Source organism: Entelurus aequoreus, linkage group LG03 (genome assembly GCF_033978785.1).
Source record: "Entelurus aequoreus isolate RoL-2023_Sb linkage group LG03, RoL_Eaeq_v1.1, whole genome shotgun sequence".
NCBI classification, from domain to species: Eukaryota; Metazoa; Chordata; class Actinopteri; order Syngnathiformes; family Syngnathidae; genus Entelurus; species Entelurus aequoreus.
In genome coordinates this window covers 82,652,671-82,674,966 of record NC_084733.1, presented here as the reverse complement: position 1 = coordinate 82,674,966, position 22,296 = coordinate 82,652,671, and the positions used below count along the sequence as shown (strand labels likewise).

Sequence of the window (22,296 nt, the reverse complement as noted above, 5' to 3'; positions counted from 1 at the left end):
TGTGTTTAGTCTTTTTACATCAACATGACAAAAGAAAGTACCCAAATGACCCCGATCAAACATTTAAATACCCCAGTGACTTTGATCTGATAACATGCACAAAAGTTGACAGAAACAGGTTTGAATGGCTAATCAAGGTTCCAATCCTCACCTGTGACCTGTTTGTTTGTAATTAATGTGTGTGTATAAAAGGTCAGTGAGTTTCTGAGCTTCTGACAGACCATTGCATCTTTCATCCAGTGCTGCACAGATGTTTCTGGATTCTGAGTCATAAGGAAGGCAAAATAATTGTCAAAGAATCTGCGAGAAAAGGTAATTGGACTGCATAAAACAGGAAAGGTGTATAAAAAGATATCCAAGGAATTGAGGATACCAATCAGCAGTGTCCAAACGCTGATTAAGAAGTGGAAAATGAGGGATTCAGGGAGACCAGCAAATATTTCAGCCACAACTGCCAGGAAAATTGTTCGAGATGCAAAGAAAAATCCACAAATAACTTCAGCTGAAATACAGGACTCTCTGAAAAATTGTGGTGTGGCTGTTTCAAGATGCACAATAAGGAGGCACTTAAAGAAAAATGGGCTGCATGGTTGAGTGGCCGAAAAGTTCAATTTTGGTCTCATCACTCCAAATTACTTTGTTCCAGAAGTTTTGAGGCTTGTCTCTGTGCTGTTTGGCGTAATGTAAGCGGGATACTTTGTGACATTTGCGCAGAAATGGCTTTCTTCTGGCGACTCGACCATGCAGCCCATTTTTCTTCAAGTGCCTCCTTATTGTGCATCTTCAAACAGCCACACCACAATTTCCTGTATTTTACCTGAATTATTTGTGGATTTTTCTTTGCATCTTGAACAATCTTCCTGGCAGTTGTGGCTGAAATATTTGCTGGTCAACCTGAATCTCTCATTCTCCACTTCTTAATCAGCATTTGGACACTGCTGATTGGCATTCTCAACTTCTTGGATATCTTTTTATACCCCTTTCCTGTTTTATGCAGTCCAATTCAACTTTTGTGCATGTTATCAGATCAAAGTCACCGGGGTATGTAAACTTTTGATCAGGGTCATTTGGGTACTTTCTTTTGTCATTTTGATTTAAAAAGAGCAATCACAGTTGTTTGCCAATAATAAATAGCTTCACACAACCATTAAGCATGAGTGGAAGAAAGGTTTTTGTGTCATCGTCCCGGGTGGGATACATTGGGGCTGTCTACACCCATGTACTTCTTGTTGAAGGTATGTGTTGGTGTGCATTTGTAGGTTCGGAATGCTGAGTGACGATCACGTCCCTCACGCTGACAGCGTGCTGATGGCTCTCAGCAAACATATGGAAGCCAAACTGTCCTTCAGTAAGAACACTCGTGGCCACGTGGCGTCCACGTGGATGCATTTGACTGAGCGTGTGCGTCTTCGTGTGCTCGCAGACTACGGTGAGCGGGACATGGTCGTCCTGAGGAGCGACCTGGGACTTCGCCACCCGACGGGCGAGCTTGAGACCAAACACATCAGCCTGGCGGTGTACGGAGACATCAACGGCTTCTCCGCCATGGCCAAGACCGTGGGCTACCCAGCAGCCATCAGTGCACGCATGATCCTCGACGGTCAGTCCATTCACGTACTACCTCCTCAGCACCTTGTCACTCACACCTGCTCCGCCAGAGCGTAAGGAGACGGGCAGGAGGGATCCGTGTTGCCGACTGTGTCGATATCATGGAGAGCCTGAGTCTCACAGGAGTAGTCAAAGCAAAATAAACATACAAACACCGCAAAGCATGCTGGGTAATCGCAGTACACCTGATTTAGCGAGTAGTCTGAACCTTTCAGGAACTTTTGAAAAAGCTGTTCCTAATCACATTTGTTGAAATTGTTTCTTTACATGCAAATGAGCCGATGATGTCATCTCCTGTTTGCAGGTGAGATCAGGTCAAAGGGCATCGTGCTCCCCATGACCAAGGAGGTGTACGTGCCAGCCTTGACGCGCCTGAAGGATGAAGGTCTGCATGTCATGACCTCCAGTACTCTGCTGGACTAAATATTGCAATATTTTAATCATCATCGCACAGTATGTGTGTGTACACATGTATACATGTGTACATATACATATATATATATATACACATCTATACACAAATATATATATATATATATATATATATATATAAATAAGTGTACATATACACATATGCACACATACAAATATACATGTCTACATATATATGTACACATGTATATTAACAATTATATACGTGTGTACAAATACATATATGTAAATATAATATGTACATGTATATATACATGTGTACATACATATATGGACACGTGTACATATACACACGTATTTACGTGTGTACATACATATATGTACACATGTATATACACATATATACGTGTCCATATATTTACATATATTTACGCACGTATACACATGTATATGTGTACATGCACATATATATTTACGCACGTATATACATGTATATGTACACACGTGTATATGTATGTATGTGCATATATGTACACGTATATACAAATATATACGTGTTCACACATATATGTACACACGTGTGTGTGTGTGTGTATATATATATATATATATATATATATATATATATATATATTTATGTATTCACACCCACACAAGCGTATATATTTCTATTTTTACAACAAGTCCAAATATTTGAAAATATTGTTAGAAAAGTGTAAGTTATTAATAATAATGACATATGAAGGGCGGAGCTGCTATTTAGGTCAAAGTTGAAGGGTCACTGCTGATATTATTATGATGATAAAAATCAACAAAAACGGTTATTTTTATTTTTATGATGCCGATTGTTTTGTCACTTTGATTTGTTCATTTCTTTGTCTTGCATAAATAATAAATATAATATTTTCATCTGCTGGGATGTGATGATCATGTTGATAACGGCCTGTGGGGTCAAAGGTCACCTTTTTAAACATTTCAAAATGATTTTAACGTCTTGTCACATTTGAAGAAGAAATTATTTTTGCAGATTTATGAATAAAAAATGCTTTATGTTGGCATCATTGGTCCAGACTTGACTTTTTAGCAAATAGGAAACTGTCTTTTAAATTACTGCACTACTTTTACAATCTAAAACTGTCTTTTGAAGTATTACTACTTAAGCTGTCTTAAAGTACTGCACTACATTTGAAAACCACATGTATTTTTTACTTAGGAATGTCTTTTAAAGTACTGCACTATTTAAAGTCACATTAATTTTTACTGAAGCAATGTCTTAAAATACCGCAGTACTTTTTCAAACCACATGTATTTTTACTGAAGTGTGTCTTTTAAAATACTGCGGTACTTTTTTAACACCACATATATTTTTACTTAGGAATGTCTTTTAAAGTACTGAACTACTTTTTAAAATCTAAAGTACTGCTTTCCTTTTTCAAACCACATGTATTTTACCGAATATTTGCTGAGTCATCTTTGCAGCAGTGTATAACAAAGTGCTAGAAGAATGCAATTTTTTTTATAGTATGTTTAATTTTTTAAAGGTATTTCATTATTGACATTTTTTTGGAAGATAAAATTTGATGAGTCAGCACCTTTGCAACATTGCATAACGACGCACTAGGCGAGCGGAATGCACTTAGATTTTGTTGTAATTTTACGAGTTTATTTATTTTAAATTTTTAGCTAGCGGAATGCATTTTTATTTTATTTATTTTACATTTTTGGAAGATGAAACTTAATTCAGCACATTTGCATTCCACTCGCACATCGTTTGCACTGTTGGAATTTGTTATTGTAATATTTATTCAATTTATTTAATTTAATACTTTATTTTTGGATGATAAAACTTGATGAGTTGGCACATTTGCAACAGTTTATAACAATATGCTAGGCTCGCAGGATGCATTTACATTTTGTTGTAATTTTATTTAATTTTTTGTAATTATAATTATTTTTAATTTTTTTTTAATTTTCATAATGGGTTTTTTATTTGTAATTTTTATCTATTGGAATGCATTTTTGTTATTATTATTGTATTTATTTTACATTTTTGGAAGACGAAACTTGAATCAGCACCTTTACATTCCACACGCACATTGTTTAAATAGTTGGAATTTTTTATTGTAATTTTTATTTAATTTGTTTCATTTTTGGAAGATAAAACTTGATGAGTCAGCACATTTGCAACAGTGCATAACGACACGCTAGGCTAGCAGAATGCATTTAGATTCTATTGCAATTTCTTTTTTTTGTTGTAATTTTCATAATTTTTTATCTATTTTTTATTTTCTTAATGGTTTTTTTTATTTGTAATTTTTAGCTAGCGGAATGCATTTTTGTTGTAATTATTTGATATATTTTACATTTTTGGAAGTTGAAACTTGAATCAGCACCTTTACATTCCACTCGCACATTGTTTGCGTAGTTGGAATTTTTTATTGTAATTTTTTTCATTTTTGGAAGATAAAACTTGATGAGTCAGCACCTTTGCAACAGTGCATAACGACACGCTAGGCTAGCGGAATGCATTTAGATTTTGTTGTAATTTTACGTTTTTTTGTATTTGTAATTTTTACCTAGCGGAATGCATTTTTGTTGTCATTTTTTTTATTTTTATTTTACATTTTTGGAAGATTAAACATAATTCAGCACATTTGCATTCCACTCGCACATCGTTTGCACTGTTGGAATTTGTTATTGTAATATTTATTACATTTATTTTATTTTATATTTTATTATTTTTGGATGATAAAACTTGATGAGTTGGCACATTTGCAACAGTTTATAACAACATGCTAGGCTGGCGGAATGCATTTAGATTTTGTTGTAATTTTATTTAATTTTCATAATTTTTTTTTTAATTTTCATGTTTTTTTTTATTTGTAATTTTTAGCTAGCGGAATGTATTTTTGTTGTCATTTTTATTTTATTTATTTAAAAATTTTGGAAGATGAAACTTAATTCAGCACATTTGCATTCCACTTGCACATCGTTTGCACTTTTGGAATTTGTTATTGTAATATTTATTCAATTTATTTTATTTTATTTTTTTATTATTTTTGGATGATAAAACTTGATGAGTCGGCACATTTGCAACAGTTTATAACATGCTAGACTGGAAAAATGCATTTAGATTTTGTTGTAATTTTTTTATTTTTTGTAATTTTCATACATTTTATTTTAAATTTTCTTAATGGTTTTATTTATTTGTAATTTTTTAGCAAGCGGAATGCATTTTTGTTATTATTTTATTTATTTTACATTTTTGGAAGTTGAAACTTGAATCAGCACCTTTACATTCCACTCGCACATTGTTTGCATTGTTAGAATTTTTAATTGTAATTTTTATTTCATTTTTTTCATTTTTGGAAGATAAAACTTGATGAGTCAGCACCTTTGCAACAGTGCATAACGACACGCTAGGCTAGCGGAATGCATTGAGATTTTGTTGTAATTTGTTTTTTTTGGGTAATTTTCTTAATTTTTGTTTTATTTGTAATTTTTAGCTAGCAGAATGCATTTTTGCTGTAATTTTTATTTTACATTTTTGAAAGACGAAACTTGAGTCAGCACCTTTGCAACAGTGCATAACGACACGCTAGGCTAGCGGAATGCATTTAGATTTTGTTGTAATTTTTTTGTTGTTGTAATTTTCATAATTTTTTATTTATAATTTTTAGCTAGCGGAATGCATTTTTGTTGTAATTTTTATTTTATTTATTTTACATCTTTGGAAGACAACTTGAATCAGCACCTTTACATTCCACTCGCACATTGTTTAAATAGTTGGAATTTTTTATTGTTATTTTTATTTAAATTTTTTTATTTTTGGAAGATAAAACGTGATGAGTCAGCACATTTGCAACAGTGCATAACGACGCGCTAGCACAACGCTATTTTTGTTGGAGTATCTTGTTTAATTTTGTAAAGGTATTTTGTCATTTTTTTGGGGATGATGAAACTTGATGAATCGGCACCTTTTGCACATCGTTTGCACTGTTGGAATTTTTTATTTTATTACATTTTTTTTAATGTTTGGGAGATAAATCTTGATGAGTCAGCACCATCAAGGGGCCGTATAGCTCAGTTGGTAGAGTGGCCGTGCCAGCAACTTGAGGGTTCCAGGTTCGATCCCCGCCTACCCACCTGCTCCCAGTGTCACCCACACTGCTTTAAAAATGTAACTTAGATATTGGGTTTCACTATGTAAAGTGCTTTGAGTCACTAGAGAAAAGCGCTATATAAATATAATTCACTTTGCAACAGTGCATAACCACATGCTAGTGGAATGCATTTGTGTTATTTGTATACAATTTTTTTATTTGTAATTTTTAGCTGGCAGAATGCATTTTTATTTTACATTTTTGGAAGACGAAACTTGCAAAGTCAGCACTTTTGCAACCAACGACTCGCGAGTGGAATCTTGACTTGCGTTTATTCAGTCTCTGATATTTGGCAGATGAAACTTGCCGAGTCAGCACTTTTGCAAGACGACGCGCCAGCGGGGCGTTAAGCGGTTGGCGAGAGGCAGCCATGCAAACGAGGCCAGCAGGCGGGGGATAATTGGGAGGCTCGTTAGGAGAAGTCAAACATGCAAATGAGGCGAAAGATCAAGACCTGGTCTGGACACTTGACCTACTTTGTTTTCTTGCCGAGTATTAGCGAGGATTAGCAGTTAGCATCTCGCCGCAGGGATTACAACCAACTCTCTTTGTCTGCATGACCCCCCCTCCCTCCCCCCCAGGAATAAAGAAGAGCTACATTATGTCAACACGTCCTTTAATGGCTGTCAGAATAAAAGCCTACAGGGGAAGTATAAAGATGTCAGAATAAAAGTATAAATAGATTTGGTCCAGAGGAGATTATTTACAGATGAAAGTTGCTGCCAGTAAAAAGTTCTTAGCAGACGTGTTAGTAAGTTCAGTAGAAAGAAGGAAAGAAAAAAAAAGGCACATGAGGACCAAAAAGTCCAACATTGCAAAGTCTGTCCTTTTAAAAAAAAAAGTGGTTCTTGTTGCCGTGACGATCACACCAGAGACTCCAGGCTCTCGGCCGCCGCGTTCCTCGCCAGCGCGACCACGCCCCTCTCGTCGGCGCCGTCCTCCCGCGTGCTCAGCAGGCTCAGCAGCGCCGTGTAGACAAACTGCACGCGCTCCTCAAAGTGGGGAAAAGTCATCAAGATGAAACACTTTGATACAGTTTGTCCCTCTAAGTCATTCCATCTATGCTCAACATGGCTGCTGGCGAGCAAACTAGTCTGACAAGTGTCCACTCCTGCCACGTAAAGAATTAATATTCATTAACAACAACTTTTAAGTCAACGATGGGCAGTTTTTTATGAAGATAAAAACTTTGGTGAGTGTGTGAGCCACCCAGCTGTCTAGAACATGTTTAAAGAAACTTTGCAGCATTTGGAGTCACTTAAAAAAATAAAATAAAATATATATATATATGACAGCCATGACATTATGTTCTTTACAGGTGTATGTAAACTTGTAATGTTATGGCTGTCTTGAGTTTCCACTAATTTCTACAACTCTTTATTTTTTGTGATAGAGTGATTGGAGCACATACTTGTTGGTCACAAAAAAACATTCATGAAGTTTGGTTCTTTTATGAATTTATTATGGGTCTACTGAAAATGTGAGCAAATCTGCTGGGTCAAAAGCGCCTTATTGCAGTGAAACTTGCCAAGGGACATGTAAGCAAATATTAACATTGCTGTATGTATACTTTTGACCCAGCAGATTTGCTCACATTTTCAGTAGACCCATAATGAATTCATAAAAGAACCAAACTTCATGAATGCTTTTTTGTGACCAACAAGTATGTGCTCCAATCACTCTATCACAAAAAATAAGAGTTGTACAAATGATTGGAAACTCAAGACAGCCATGACATTATGTTCTTTACAAGTGTATGTCAACTTTTGACCATGACTGTATGTATATATTATGTTTGTATAAATAAATGTATATATACTTGTTATAAAATATAAATATTTTCACATAAAATGTATGTTTAAACATTTATTTTATTTTGGTTTGTTATTATATACATATATATACACATGTATATACATATATACACACACACGCATGTATATGTATGTATATATATGTATGTGTGTATATGTATGTATGTGTATATATATGTATGTATGTATATATATATATATATGTGTGTGTATACATATATATATGTATGCGTGTATATATATATGTATGTGTATATATATATGTATGTATGTGTATATATATATATAAATGTATGTGTAATATGTATATATATACACATATATATATGTGTATATATATATATATATGTATGCGTGTATATATATATATGTATGTGTATATATATATGTATGTGTAATATGTATATATATATATACACACATATATATATGTGTATATATATATATATATGTATGTATATATATATATATATAAATATAATGTAGTATAATATATAATACTATTCATTATAAAATATATGCATTTTAAAATCATTTAATTGTATTTATATTTAGATTTATTTTTCAGGTTCATTATTCAAAAGGGTTCAAGATTTTTGTTGTAGTTTAATTTCTATTTTTATATCCTTTCATGCATTTTATTCTGGAGTATTATTGGTGTTTTGTTTCTATGTTGTCAACTTGTGACGTCACGGCCAAAGGAGGCAACTATGGAATGTTGACGGTTAAAAAAAACCTTCAAATTAATGTCATAATAATTGTCAGAATAGAGTAATATTAGTGTAGATGATTGTGATGTACATCTTAGTGTACATCACAAACTACTGATTGTTTCATAATAATAATAAGGATGCAGTCTCTGAAAGGATGAGGTGAGCCACGAGTGAAAGAGTGTCTTACGAGGTCAGAGAAGGTTCCGGGTCTGGCTAGGTTGGTGATCTTCGCCACCTGGAAGACGTCCACAGAACCTTCAGTGTCCACTTGTCGCATCAAGGTCAAAAGAGCGCAGAAGGTTCCTGCCGTGACTCCGCCCACACTGCGGCGGGGGGGGAAACAAAACCGGGAATGAGGCCGGAACATCACAGATGAAACGTTGCCACGGCGACCCGTCTTACCAGTCCTGGACCACGGTGGGTACTTCCTGGGCCCAGATGGTGTCCTTGAGCAGGTGCAGCAGCTCCCAGGTGCTGCTGATGGGACTGTCTGGGCGTGGCCAGCAGGGGGCGCGGTAGACGCTCACCTCCAGGATGTAGTCGCCCTGGGCGACAAAGGGGCGGGGTCAGGGGCTGACGTGGCCCCGCACTCTGCTGGTGGTCCTTACCTGCGTGGCCTGCAGCGCAAAGTCCTGGACCAGCAGCAGGTCCTCGTTGGACAAGCACACCAGATTCTCCGACACGTGGGAGACAGTGAACGCCTCGTACGCCAAGCGCTGTCCTTGGCCCGGACCAAAGATGGCCGCCGCCTCCTCCTATGGTCACATGACATGGTGAGTGGTGACATCACAACCCGCCGACATATACAGTACATAGTTTAGCAGTACGCACTTTGTACGGTAAGTACACTCAAAAGATGTATTTGTCATAAAAACACTTGGGTAAAAAAACTATCATTATATATTATATATATATGTGTGTATATATACACATATATATATATATATATACACATGTATTTACGTATATATACATATGTATAGGGCAGCACAGTGGCACAGGGGTTAGTGCATGCGCCTCACAATACGAAGGTTCTGAGTTCAATGTGTGAATGTGAATGTTGTCTGTCTATCTGTGTTGGCCCTGTGATGAGGTGGCGACTTGTCCAGGGTGTACCCCGCCTTCCACCCAAAAGCAGCTGAGATAGGCTCCAGCACCCCCACGACCCCGAAAGGGACAAGCGGTAGAAAATGGATGGCTGGATGGATACATATGTATGTATACATACATACATATATGTATACATATATACTGTATATATATATACAGTATATATGTATACATATATGTATGTATACATACATATATATATATACACAGTATATATGTATACATATATATATGTATACATACATGTATGTATACATATATATATGTGTATGTATATATACAAACCCCGTTTCCATATGAGTTGGGAAATTGTGTTAGATGTAAATATAAACGGAATACAATGATTTGCAAATCCTTTTCATGCCATATTCAGTTGAATATGCTACAAAGACAACATATTTGATGTTCAAACTCATAAACTTAATTTTTTTTTTGCAAATAATTAACTTCGAATTTCATGGCTGCAACACGTGCCAAAGTAGTTGGGAAAGGGCATGTTCACCACTGTGTTACATGGCCTTTCCTTTTAACAACACTCAAACGATTGGGAACTGAGGAAACTAATTGTTGAAGCTTTGAAAGTGGAATTCTTTCCCATTCTTGTTTTATGTAGAGCTTCAGTCGTTCAACAGTCCGGGGGTCTCCGCTGTCGTATTTTAGGCTTCATAATGCACCACACATTTTGGATGGGAGACAGGTCTGGACTGCAGGCGGGCCAGGAAAGTACCCGCACCCTTTTTTTTACGAAGCCACGCTGTTGTAACACGTGCTGAATGTGGCTTGGCATCGTCTTGCTGAAATAAGCAGGGGCGTCCATGAAAAATACGGCGCTTAGATGGCAGCATATGTTGTTCCAAAACCTTTTTGTACCTTTCAGCATTAATGGTGCCTTCACAGATTTGTAACATACCCATGCCTTGGGCACTAATGCACCCCCATACCAACACAGATGCTGGCTTTTCAACTTTGCGTCGATAACAGTCTGGATGGTTCGCTTCCCCTTTGGTCCGGATGACACGATGTCGAATATTTCCAAAAACAATTTGAAATGTGGACTCGTCAGACCACAGAACACTTTTCCACTTTGCATGAGTCCATCTTAGATGATCTCGGGCCCAGAGAAGCCGGCGGCGTTTCTGGGTGTTGTTGATAAATGGCTTTCGCTTTGCATAGTAGAGCTTTAACTTGCACTTACAGATGTAGCGACCAACTGTAGTTACTGACAGTGGTTTTCTGAAGGGTTCCTTAGCCCATGTGGTGATATCCTTTACACATTGATGTCGGTTTTTGATGTCGGTTTTTGATCGAAGGTCACGGTCATTCAATGTTGGTTTCCAGCCATGCCGCTTACGTGGAGTGATTTGTCCAGATTCTCTGAACCCTTTGATGATATTATGGACCGCAGATGTTGAAATCCCTAAATTTCTTGCAATTGCACTTTGAGAAATGTTGTTCTTAAACTGTTTGACTATTTGCTCACGCAGTTGTGGACAAAGGGGTGTAACTCGCCCCATCCTTTCTTGTGAAAGGCTGGGCATTTTTTGGGAAGCTGTTTTTATACCCAATCATGGCACCCACCTGTTCCCAATTAGCCTGCACACCTGTGGGATGTTCCAAATAAGTGTTTGATGAGCATTCCTCAACTTTATCAGTATTTATTGCCACCTTTCCCAACTTCTTTGTCACGTGTTGCTGGCATCAAATTCTAAAGTTAATGATTATTTGCAAAAAAAAAAACATGTTTATGAGTTTGAACATCAAATATGTTGTCTTTGTAGCATATTCAACTGAATATGGCTTGAAAAGGATTTGCAAATCATTGTATTCCGTTTATATTTACATCTAACACAATTTCCCAACTCATATGGAAACGGGGTTTGTATGTATGTGTGTGTATGCAAGTATGTGTGTGTGTGTGTGTGTGTGTATGTAAATATTTGTGTGTACATGAGCTGACCTCAGTGGGTTGTGGTCCCGGCAGTGACACGATGACATGTGTGCCGTGGTCCCAAATCATCCTCCAGAAGTCCTTGAGGGTGTGTGGCAAAGGATTTTGGGTAATGATGAACTCCTTGCTGTGCTTGTACCCCTGCATGAACACACGCTGTAGTAGGCTCCTGCCTGAGACCTTTGAGATGTTTGAAAGCCGGGCCGGGGTCTTACTGTCACGTAGGATGCGTTGATGTAGTCTGACGTGTCGCCCGCGCACGTAGACAGACGCACACGGGAGCTCTCAACTGCACACACGAGCAAATAAAGGTACACAAATAAATATAAAGATAGATACACATCATGTTGTGTTTGACCACAAAGCATCTCACTACACTGTGTTTTTATCATGCTCCTCATATCATTATTCTCTATCTCACTATGTGGAACTGTCTTCTTAACACACGCTCACATACACTACATATACATATATAAATACACATGTACATATATATATGCATATATACATATATAAATACACATATATACACACACACATATATAAATACACATGTACATATATATATATATATATAAATACACATATATACACACACACACATATATAAATACACATGTACATTTATATGCATTATTACACATATATGCACATATATACATATACATGCACAAACATACATATACATACATATATATGCAAACATATTTATACATATACAGTATATCCATACATACATATATATGCATACATATTTATACATATATGTATAAATATGTGTATATATGTATATATACACACACATATAAACATACATATATACAGTACATACATACATATATACGTACATACACATATATACCTACAATAATATGCATGTACATACGGTATATATGCTTATATATACATATACACACATATATATGCATACATATCTATACATATACAGTATGTATAGATTTATGTGTATATACGTATATATACACATACATAAATATGCATACATATGTACATACACACTATCATATATATATATATATATACATACATTTATATATATATACACATGTATATATACTGTACATATACACATATATAAATGTATATATACACGTACACATACAGTATATACATATATGTATATATATACATACACATTTATATATATATATACATTTATATATTCATGTACACATATATACATGTACACATACAGTATATACACATATAAATATATATACATATATACACACACATATATATATTTCTATACATACATACACACACACACACATTTGTATTCTGAACAAAAATATAAACAACCCTTTTGTTTTTGCTCCCATTTTTCATGATATATATATATATATATATATATATATATATATATATATATATATATATATATATATATATATATATATATATATATATATATATATATATATATATATATCATGAAAAATGGGAGCAAAAACAAAAAGGTTGTTTGTAATATAAATGTGTGTATATATATATATATATATGCATATATGTATACACTATGTATATATATACTGAATGTGTACATGTACAGTATATATGTGTACATAAATATATAAATGTATATACTGTATATATTTATATATATATAAATGTGTGTGTGTATGTATGTGTATATATATACTGTATATACAAAAAAAAGACCTATGCCTCTCAAATATTGTTGACAAATCTGTCTAAAGTGACCTTTTATTGTGGCAGCCTCAGGCACACCTGTGCGATAGTCGTGCTGTTCAATCAGCATCTTGACATGCCACACCTGTGAGGGGGGATGGACTACCTTGGCAAAGAAGAAATGCTCACTAACACAGATTTAGACAGATTTGTCGACAATATGTGAGAGGAAAAGGTCTTTTGTGTATATAGTCAAACTTTGACATCTTTGACTTCAACTCACAAGTGTTGATATTTTTGCTCAGTATACATACATACATAAATATATATACTGTACATACACACACACATATATATATATATATATATATATATATATATATATATATATGTTTTCTTCTAATATTATCCATCCATCCATCTTCCTCCGCTTATCCGAGGTCGGGTCGCGGGGGCAGCAGCCTAAGCAGGGAAGCCCAGACTTCCCTCTCCCCAGCCACTTCGTCCAGCTCCTCCCGGGGGATCCCGAGGCGTTCCCAGGACAGCCGGGAGACATAGTCTTCCCAACGTGTCCTGGGTCTTCCCCGTGGAAGACCCAGGACGTGCCCTAAACACCTCCCTAGGGAGGCGTTCGGGTGGCATCCTGACCAGATGCCCGAACCACCTCATCTGGCTCCTCTCCATGTGGAGGAGCAGTGGCTTTACTTTGAGCTCCTCCCGGATGACAGAGCTTCTCACCCTATCTCTAAGGGAGAGCCCCGCCACCCGGCGGAGGAAACTCATTTTCGGCCGCTTGTACCCGTGATCTTGTCCTTTCGGTCATAACCCAAAGCTCATGACCATAGGTGAGGATGGGAACGTAGATCCACCGGTAAATTGAGAGCTTTGCCTTCCGGCTCAGCTCCTTCTTCACCACAACGGATCGATACAGCGTCCGCATTACTGAAGACGCCGCACCGATCCGCCTGTCGATCTCACGATCCACTCTTCCCTCACTCGTGAACAAGACTCCCAGGTACTTGAACTCCTCCACTTGGGGCAGGGTCTCTCCTCCGCAACCCGGAGATGGCACTCCACCCTTTTCCGGGCGAGAACCATGGATTCGGACTTGGAGGTGCTGATTCTCATCCCAGTCGCTTCACACTCAGCTGCGAACCGATCCAGCGAGAGCTGAAGATCCTGGCCAGATGAAGCCATCAGGACCACATCATCTGCAAAAAGCAGAGACCTAATCCTGCAGCCACCAAACCGGATCCCCTCAACGCCTTGACTGCGCCTAGAAATTCTGTCCATAAAAGTTATGAACAGAATGGGTGACAAAGGGCAGCCTTGGCGGAGTCCAACCCTCACTGGAAACGTGTCCGACTTACTGCCGGCAATGCGGACCAAACTCTGACACTGATCATACAGGGAGCGGACCGCCACAATCAGACAGTCCGATACCCCATACTCTCTGAGCACTCCCCACAGGACTTCCCGAGGGACACGGTCGAATGCCTTCTCCAAGTCCACAAAACACATGTAGACTGGTTGGGCAAACTCCCATGCACCCTCAAGGACCCTGCCGAGAGTATAGAGCTGGTCCACAGTTCCACGACCAGGACGAAAACCACACTGTTCCTCCTGAATCCGAGGTTCGACTATCCGGCGTAGCCTCCTCTCCAGTACACCTGAATAGACCTTACCGGGAAGGCTGAGGAGTGTGATCCCCCGATAGTTAGAACACACCCTCCGGTTCCCCTTCTTAAAGAGAGGAACCACCACCCCAGTCTGCCAATCCAGAGGTACCGCCCCCGATGTCCACGCGATGCTGCAGAGTCTTGTCAACCAAGACAGCCCCACAGCATCCAGAGCCTTAAGGAACTCCGGGCGGATCTCATCCACCCCCGGGGCCTTGCCACCGAGGAGCTTTTGAACTACCTCAGCAACCTCAGCCCCAGAAATAGGAGAGCCCACCACAGATTCCCCAGGCACTGCTTCCTCATAGGAAGACGTGTTGGTGGGATTGAGGAGGTCTTCGAAGTATTCCCTCCACCGATCCACAACATCCGCAGTCGAGGTCAGCAGAACACCGTCCTCACCATACACGGTGTTGATAGTGCACTGCTTCCCCTTCCTGAGGCGGCGGGTGGTGGTCCAGAATCGCTTCGAAGCCGTCCGGAAGTCGTTTTCCATGGCTTCCCCGAAGTCCTCCCATGTCCGAGTTTTTGCCTCCGCGACCGCCGAAGCTGCACACCGCTTGGCCTGTCGGTACCTGTCCGCTGCCTCAGGAGTCCTATGAGCAAAAAGAACCCGATAGGACTCCTTCTTCAGCTTGACGGCATCCCTCACCGCCGGTGTCCACCAACGGGTTCTAGGATTACCGCCACGACAGGCACCAACTACCTTGCGGCCACAGCTCCAATCAGCCGCCTCGACAATAGAGGTGCGGAACATGGTCCACTCGGACTCAATGTCCAGCACCTCCCTCGTGACATGTTCAAAGTTCTTCCGGAGGTGGGAATTGAAACTCTCTCTGACAGGAGACTCTGCCAGACGTTCCCAGCAAACCCTCACAATGCGTTTGGGCCTGCCAGGTCTGTCCGGCATCCTCCCCCACCATCGCAGCCAACTCACCACCAGGTGGTGATCGGTAGAAAGCTCCGCCCCTCTCTTCACCCGAGTGTCCAAAACATGAGGCCGCAAATCCGACGACACAACTACAAAGTCGATCATGGAACTGCGGCTTAGGGTGTCCTGGTGCCAAGTGCACATATGGACACCCTTATGTTTGAACATGGTGTTCGTTATGGACAATCTGTGACGGGCACAAAAGTCCAATAACAAAACACCGCTCGGGTTCAGATCCGGGCGGCCATTCTTACCAATCCGCCTCTCCAGGTTTCACTGTCGCTGCCAACATGAGCATTGAAGTCCGAGGGAATCACCCGGGGGAGCACTCTCAAGTACTCCCTCGAGTGAATCCAAAAAGGGTGGGTACTCTGAGCTGCGGTTTGGCGCGTAAGCGCAAACCACAGTCAGGACCCGTTCCCCCACCCGAAGGCGGAGGGAAGCTACCCTCTCGTCCACCGGGTTGAACTCCAACATGCAGGCTCTGAGCCGGGGGGGCAACAAGAATCGCCACCCCAGCCCGTCGCCTCTCACTGCCGGCAACGCCAGAGTAGAAGAGAGTCCAGCCCCTCTCGAGAGAACTGGTTCCGGAGCCCTTGCTGTGCGTCGAAGTGAGTCCGACTATGTCTAGTCGGAACTTCTCCACCTCGCTCACTAGCTCAGGCTCCTTTCCCCCCCCCCAGCGAGGTGACGTTCCACGTCCCAAGAGCTAGCTTCTGTAGCCGAGGATCGGACCGCCAAGTGCCCTGCCTTCGGCTTCCGCCCAGCTCACATCGCACCCGACCTCTATGACCCCTGCTATGGGTGGTGAGCCCATTGGAGGGGGAACCCACGTTGCCTCTTCGGGCGCTCGCCATCATGCCCCACCTCCGGGCCTGGCTCCAGAGGGGGGCCCCGGTGACCCGCGTCCGGGCGAGGGAAATCTGGGTCCATAGGTTTTATTCTTCATTGAGGTCTTCGAGCTGCTCTTTGTCTGATCCCTCACCTAGGACCAGTTTGTCTTGGGAGACATAAAGCCCCCGGACAACATAGCTCCTAGGATCATTGGGACACGCAAACTCCTCTACCACGGTAAGGTGGCAGCTCAGAGAGCAATATTGAATGAAAGAAAATGGTGCCCACACTCTGTGAAACTTGAATAGGTTGTGACTGACCCGGGAGCAGCGAGCCGCTTCTGTTCTTGTGTCGGTTGCTTTCCTGAAGAGCGAGCGCGTCGTCGTCTTCGTCGCTGGTCTTGGAGTTGGCGCCACTCAGCAGCTGTGAACACAACACCCACGTCAAGACCACACCGGAGGAGTCTCAAGCACCCTCAGAGCGTCGTCACGGCCGTCCTTCTCAAAGACACACAACACAACAATCACTTCACGCTTCCCTTGAAACAAAAAGGCTAAAACGCACACACGGCTGACAGAATTCATCAATTATGTTCCAGCTTTTCAAAGACGACATCCTTCAACTTCTTTTCAACACTTTTTTTCCCACCAGCCTTCAATATCAAAGCAAATAAAACTTTTCTCACCGTTATTTGACACCTTGCTCTCATGTTGGTGTGCAATACTACAACCAACCACTAGGGGGTGTTTAACAACGTAACACTGGTCAAACATGTACAATACTAATGTCAACATGCTAACATGAGAACAGCTAGCATACATCTAAGATAAAAGTGAGGCCTTACCTTCAGCTGTCGGTCCAGCGGCGTCCTCCCGTCCTGCCCCGGGGTCAGAAGCTGGTCCACGTACCTGTGCAGGTGAGACGCCGCCACCTCCGACTCCCCGCAGTTGATGGCCTCCACCAGGGCGTCGTGGATAAAAACGTACTGCTCCTGCGGGTGGGAGAGAAGGGCCGGCGTCACCGGGAAAAAAGTACGAAATTAGCTGAAATGCTAGGAAAAAAACATCAATATAAAATAGCGTTAGCATGGTAAGAGGGGAGGAAATTGTATGCATACGGATTCCATGATTATTAGGTTCAAACGTAAAGAATTAGCTAAAATGCTAGCATAAAAAGTGTTAACATTTGCGTTGTAGCATGGGAACAGCTAGCATACTTTTAAGATGCACCAAGTAATAGAACCCATGTTTATTAGGTTAAAACACAAAATGAGCAACAATTATATTATAAAATGTTAGCATGCTAACAGTGTAATGCTAAAGGTGAAGGGGCTAGCATACGTTTCAGAGGGTGCCAAGTAACGGGATCCATGAATATAAGTCAAAAAGTACGAAATTTGCTGAAATGCCAACATAAAACGTTGGCATGCGAGCAGGGGAAAGCTAGCATACTTCTAAGGTGGCACCAAATAATAAAATTCATGATTATTATGTAAAAAAAAAAAAAAAAAGAGCTAAAGTGCTAACAAAACACGTTAGCATTCTAATGTTTTAACATGTGAACAGGAGAAAAGGTAGCGTACTTCAAAGATGGCACCAAGTAACAAACGTTGGTTAGAAAGTACAAAACTAGCTAAAATGCTACTATAAAATGTTAGCATGTTGACATTATTATGTTAACATTAGCACTGGTAACAGGTGAAAGATTTATATATATCTTCATATATCCATATTTTGTGTTACTTATTAATTTTCATAGTCATATTACATATAGCTAATGTTCCATATTGTACTCTTTGCTTTTCTTTTCATCCCATGACAAAGTGCTCGCACTTGGGCCGGCCTTGAAGTAGAAGGCAGAGAGGAGGAATTCCTCCTTCTTGTGCTTCCCAGGCCGACTCAAGATAAGAGACAATGAGCATGTGTTTGAGGTGAGACAAGTGAGGGCGGGGGGAGATACTGAAGAGGAGAGGGCTTTCCGGGAAGTTTTCAGATCAACTTGGGCTACGCATTTGGATGTGTTGTTCGAGGCTGGTCTCTATTCTCAAATATTTGACAATAAAAATAGAAAATACCTATTCTGTGATTGGTGTATATCCGAGATCAGTTTATGTGTCATCTAAGTAACTTGGGACTGACCAACGTTTTACATCCCACTTGGAGGAACATCTGGTCAAACGCAACAATTTGGGGGCTTCGTCCGAGATGACACGCTGACAATTGGACCTTCTCTTGCAATCTTCTGGACAGACTCACATGGCCAAAACATAATTCAAGGTAAGCAGAACCTTTCTTTTTAGATAAAATCTGCATTAGGAGTCTGCCCAGAAGTCTGTAAGTTAAACACTGCTTTGTACCCCAGACACAGAATGGTGATTTTGATAGATTGATTGCATTTTTGCCGAGCCTGCCATTGCATTAAAATTGTAAATAGGTGGTCAACTCACGTCATTGTGTCTCGATTACCGTGACGGGCAGTTTCATTGACGAGTGAACTAATAGTTGGGTGTGGCTCACCCTGGGTAGTTGGTCGCCCCCTAAAAGAGTAACGGGTTGGATGCCCATCATATGGTACAGTAAATACTCCCCGGTTGTGAGATCCCTGTTGACATTTTTATGTGCACACAAATTAAGGATGGGTCGGAGGCCATTTGTAAAATACAATAAATACTCCCTGGTTGCGAGTTCCCTACGGCATTAACGTGTGCGTTAAAATTAAGAAACGTACGGGAGGAGGCCCTTCTGTACCATATGATAAATTCCACGGCTGGAGGCCATTTGTAATAAATACAATAAAGATTCCCCGGTTGTGAGGTCCCGGCGACACTTTAGTGTGCGCTAAAATTAAGGAAAAATAGACACAATGGCCAAGGAGTGTGACAGAAAAGAATGTGATGACGGCTGGGGAAAATGTGATGAATCATTACTGTTTAATAATCAATTGAATGCACTGTTGTCGACAATGGAATTAGCAGGTAAAGTTTAAAAAAAAAAAAAAAAAAAAAGAAAAGAGAACGTTCCTTGAAAGGGTTAAGAGGGAGTTTACAATACTCGAAAAGTTGTGAACTCAAACGTCTGGTAAAATAAAAAATAAAATAAAAAAGTAACTGGAAGTTTTATGGTAAAGTGAAACGCAGAGAGAGTGCTTGTGTGTGTGTGTGTGTGTGTGTGTGTGTGTGTGTGTGTGTGTGTGCGCTGGTGAAAATGGTCAAGAGAAAAAAAAGAGCAGGGTTGGTGCTCGAGAATTTAAGAGTTTGGCGTATGATAAAAGTAAACGGGGATTACGTGGAAAAACGAAATGCAACGAAAGAACCGATGATTAATGACAGAATTGACTGATTGGTCTTTTGCCTGCCGCGCATGCGTAAGACAATTCAAACGACCCGCCCAGACTTTGACTAAGCCACCGCCCTATGACGTAAAGCCGGAGGCGTCTTTATACCCACTTTTGACAGTCACAGGAGGAGCCCTGGTGGTCGAAACAGAAACAAAGCTCTCTGGTCCACCCCCTACTCCTGTTACAAATGAGGGCGGTGCTCACACAGCCTCTCTAAGATTGAACCCTCCTCCAAAACTAATGCTGTCTCCTGAGTGTAAATCACCTCTGGTGCCTAAGCCCCAAAATAACAGCCACCCAGCGGAAAACCTCCCGAATATGCCTAATCTTACTAGACAGCAGATAATGCATGAGTCAACGCAAAACTCCTCACTTTACACGCCAGACCATTTTGTTGCCATAAACAAATGCCCTCCCCCAGTAGATGACAGCCTCTCACGTGCACATCAGACATTCTTGAACAACACACAACAGAGCCAGACTTTGTGGTCTCCTGTAACTGTTAATGGCTCAATGGAAGGCTACATTGACCAACACCCACATGAACCACATGCATACAACATACGCTCAAAAAAGCTGGAGGGACACGCATATCCACTTTTTCCTGATAATAGCGGCAGATTCCAATATAAGCCTTTTGCTGTGGCAGACATGCAAGCCATTGTTGACAAACTTCCACCGGTGTCTGAAGGTGGGAGTCTTTGGCTTAACACGTTAGACAAACTAACAGCAGGGTACACTCTCTCAGTAGAAGACTTTAGAAGCATTTTGTATCGTTGTGTTTCCACACAAGATGGCAAAAATACAGAACAACAAGTAGGATTAATGGCTGAATCTTCGACCTCACCGATAACACCATACGTTACAAACATAGCTACTGCTATGCGCAGTCTCTTTCCTCAAGATGAGGATGATAAGGCTAGTGACAGAGCAGCAAGGAAGCAACTCCTTAATTTACAGATCGCTGAAAATAAAAGGTTAAAAGAACCAAAAGGTCAAAGATCAGCTAGGATATATTCAGCAGTGGGTGACCTTGCTTTTGAGTTCCAACAGGTGGAGGAAAGAATCCTCAACAGACGTGGGACCAGACGGTTGGACTCGGGTGGTGGACAACACGGTGCTTCAAAGTCAGTCCGGGGAAGAAACTGTTTTGCCTGTGACCAGCCTGGTCACTGGGCTCGAGAATGTCCGAATATTTCTGAACAGGAAAGGTCCCGGTTTGCCGGCAAACGAACATTATACCGGCGTGGCAAAGGACGCCCACCGCAGGAGCCCCAGCAGGAGATACAGACTGGCCCCCTGCTGGACATGAGTGTCAACGGACAATGTTATCAGTTCGTGATTGACACTGGCGCCACCCATTCGATTCTGAATGCAGAGGTACCAAAGAAACTGTGTGCTTCCTCTTTAAAGGTCAAAGGCTTCGCTGGGGTCACAAGAAGGTTACCTGTCACCAAACCACTTCCGGTTCAGATTGCGGGACACACACTAAAGCACCCCTTCGTGATTGACCTGCACACACCCTGCCAGATTGGTAATGACCTCCTTTACAGACTGTACCCTGACATTCAATATCGCACAGAAGGAACCTTCCTGGTGTTACCTGACGGCTCAACCACCCAGCTGCGACACCACTACCAAGGCTCCTCCATGAGCTCATACCACAGCCTGAAACAACAGGAATGGCTGACATCCAACTGCTCTAACAGTGAAAACCCTGACTGACTGAGATGCTTCCGTGTGTTCTGCCACCCGACTCGCCATATGTTATGATCACCAGTTAGACACTCGAACCAGGAGACCTTTGACTCCTTTGTATATTTATATATGTTGGAACTCAAGGTGTGGTTGCTCATGTTGACCTATCTTTGAAACAACTAGCATGGTATAAGATGGACACAATTGTGTCCCACATTGTTCACTTGCTCTCTGTCTCGCCTACAAAACCAAAGAACTTAGGTGCAATGATAAGACACGGCGTAGCTGCCAAACATTACACCGACACCCAAATACCACATTTTCAATTGTTTAGGTTTAGCACATAGTTGTGTTAAACACATAACTATGGGCTGCACTTTAGACACCTGTAGGCTACGAGGAGCTAGCAGCTATACAACAGCTGAGCTAAAACGACA

General features: G+C 40.6%; 2 protein-coding genes across 5 annotated transcripts in view; one reads left to right on the top strand and one right to left on the bottom strand.

The window, feature by feature from the left end:
• aass (aminoadipate-semialdehyde synthase) overlaps positions 1-2,189 on the top strand; it is a 44,214-nt gene extending 42,025 nt beyond the window's left edge. Inside the window, exons 22-24 of one of the 2 annotated variants that reach the window (XM_062042960.1) lie at positions 1,260-1,348; positions 1,424-1,600; positions 1,913-2,189. In XM_062042960.1, the coding sequence (XP_061898944.1) occupies positions 1,260-1,348; positions 1,424-1,600; positions 1,913-2,031 (385 nt within the window). In that variant the 3' untranslated portion in view covers positions 2,032-2,189. The remainder of the gene's footprint in view (positions 1-1,259; positions 1,349-1,423; positions 1,601-1,912) is intronic. The other variant, XM_062042959.1, reaches the window with a different exon arrangement.
• A 4,559-nt stretch (positions 2,190-6,748) lies between these two features.
• LOC133646965 (receptor-type tyrosine-protein phosphatase zeta-like) overlaps positions 6,749-22,296 on the bottom strand; it is a 146,266-nt gene continuing 130,718 nt past the window's right edge. For all 3 annotated transcript variants that reach the window (XM_062042946.1, XM_062042948.1, XM_062042947.1), the window contains 8 exons: positions 17,670-17,816; positions 17,146-17,248; positions 11,944-12,017; positions 11,738-11,869; positions 9,279-9,425; positions 9,073-9,215; positions 8,858-8,993; positions 6,749-7,135 (listed from right to left, as the gene is read on the bottom strand). In XM_062042946.1, coding sequence (XP_061898930.1) covers positions 7,007-7,135; positions 8,858-8,993; positions 9,073-9,215; positions 9,279-9,425; positions 11,738-11,869; positions 11,944-12,017; positions 17,146-17,248; positions 17,670-17,816 — 1,011 coding nt within the window. In that variant the 3' untranslated portion in view covers positions 6,749-7,006. The remainder of the gene's footprint in view (positions 7,136-8,857; positions 8,994-9,072; positions 9,216-9,278; positions 9,426-11,737; positions 11,870-11,943; positions 12,018-17,145; positions 17,249-17,669; positions 17,817-22,296) is intronic.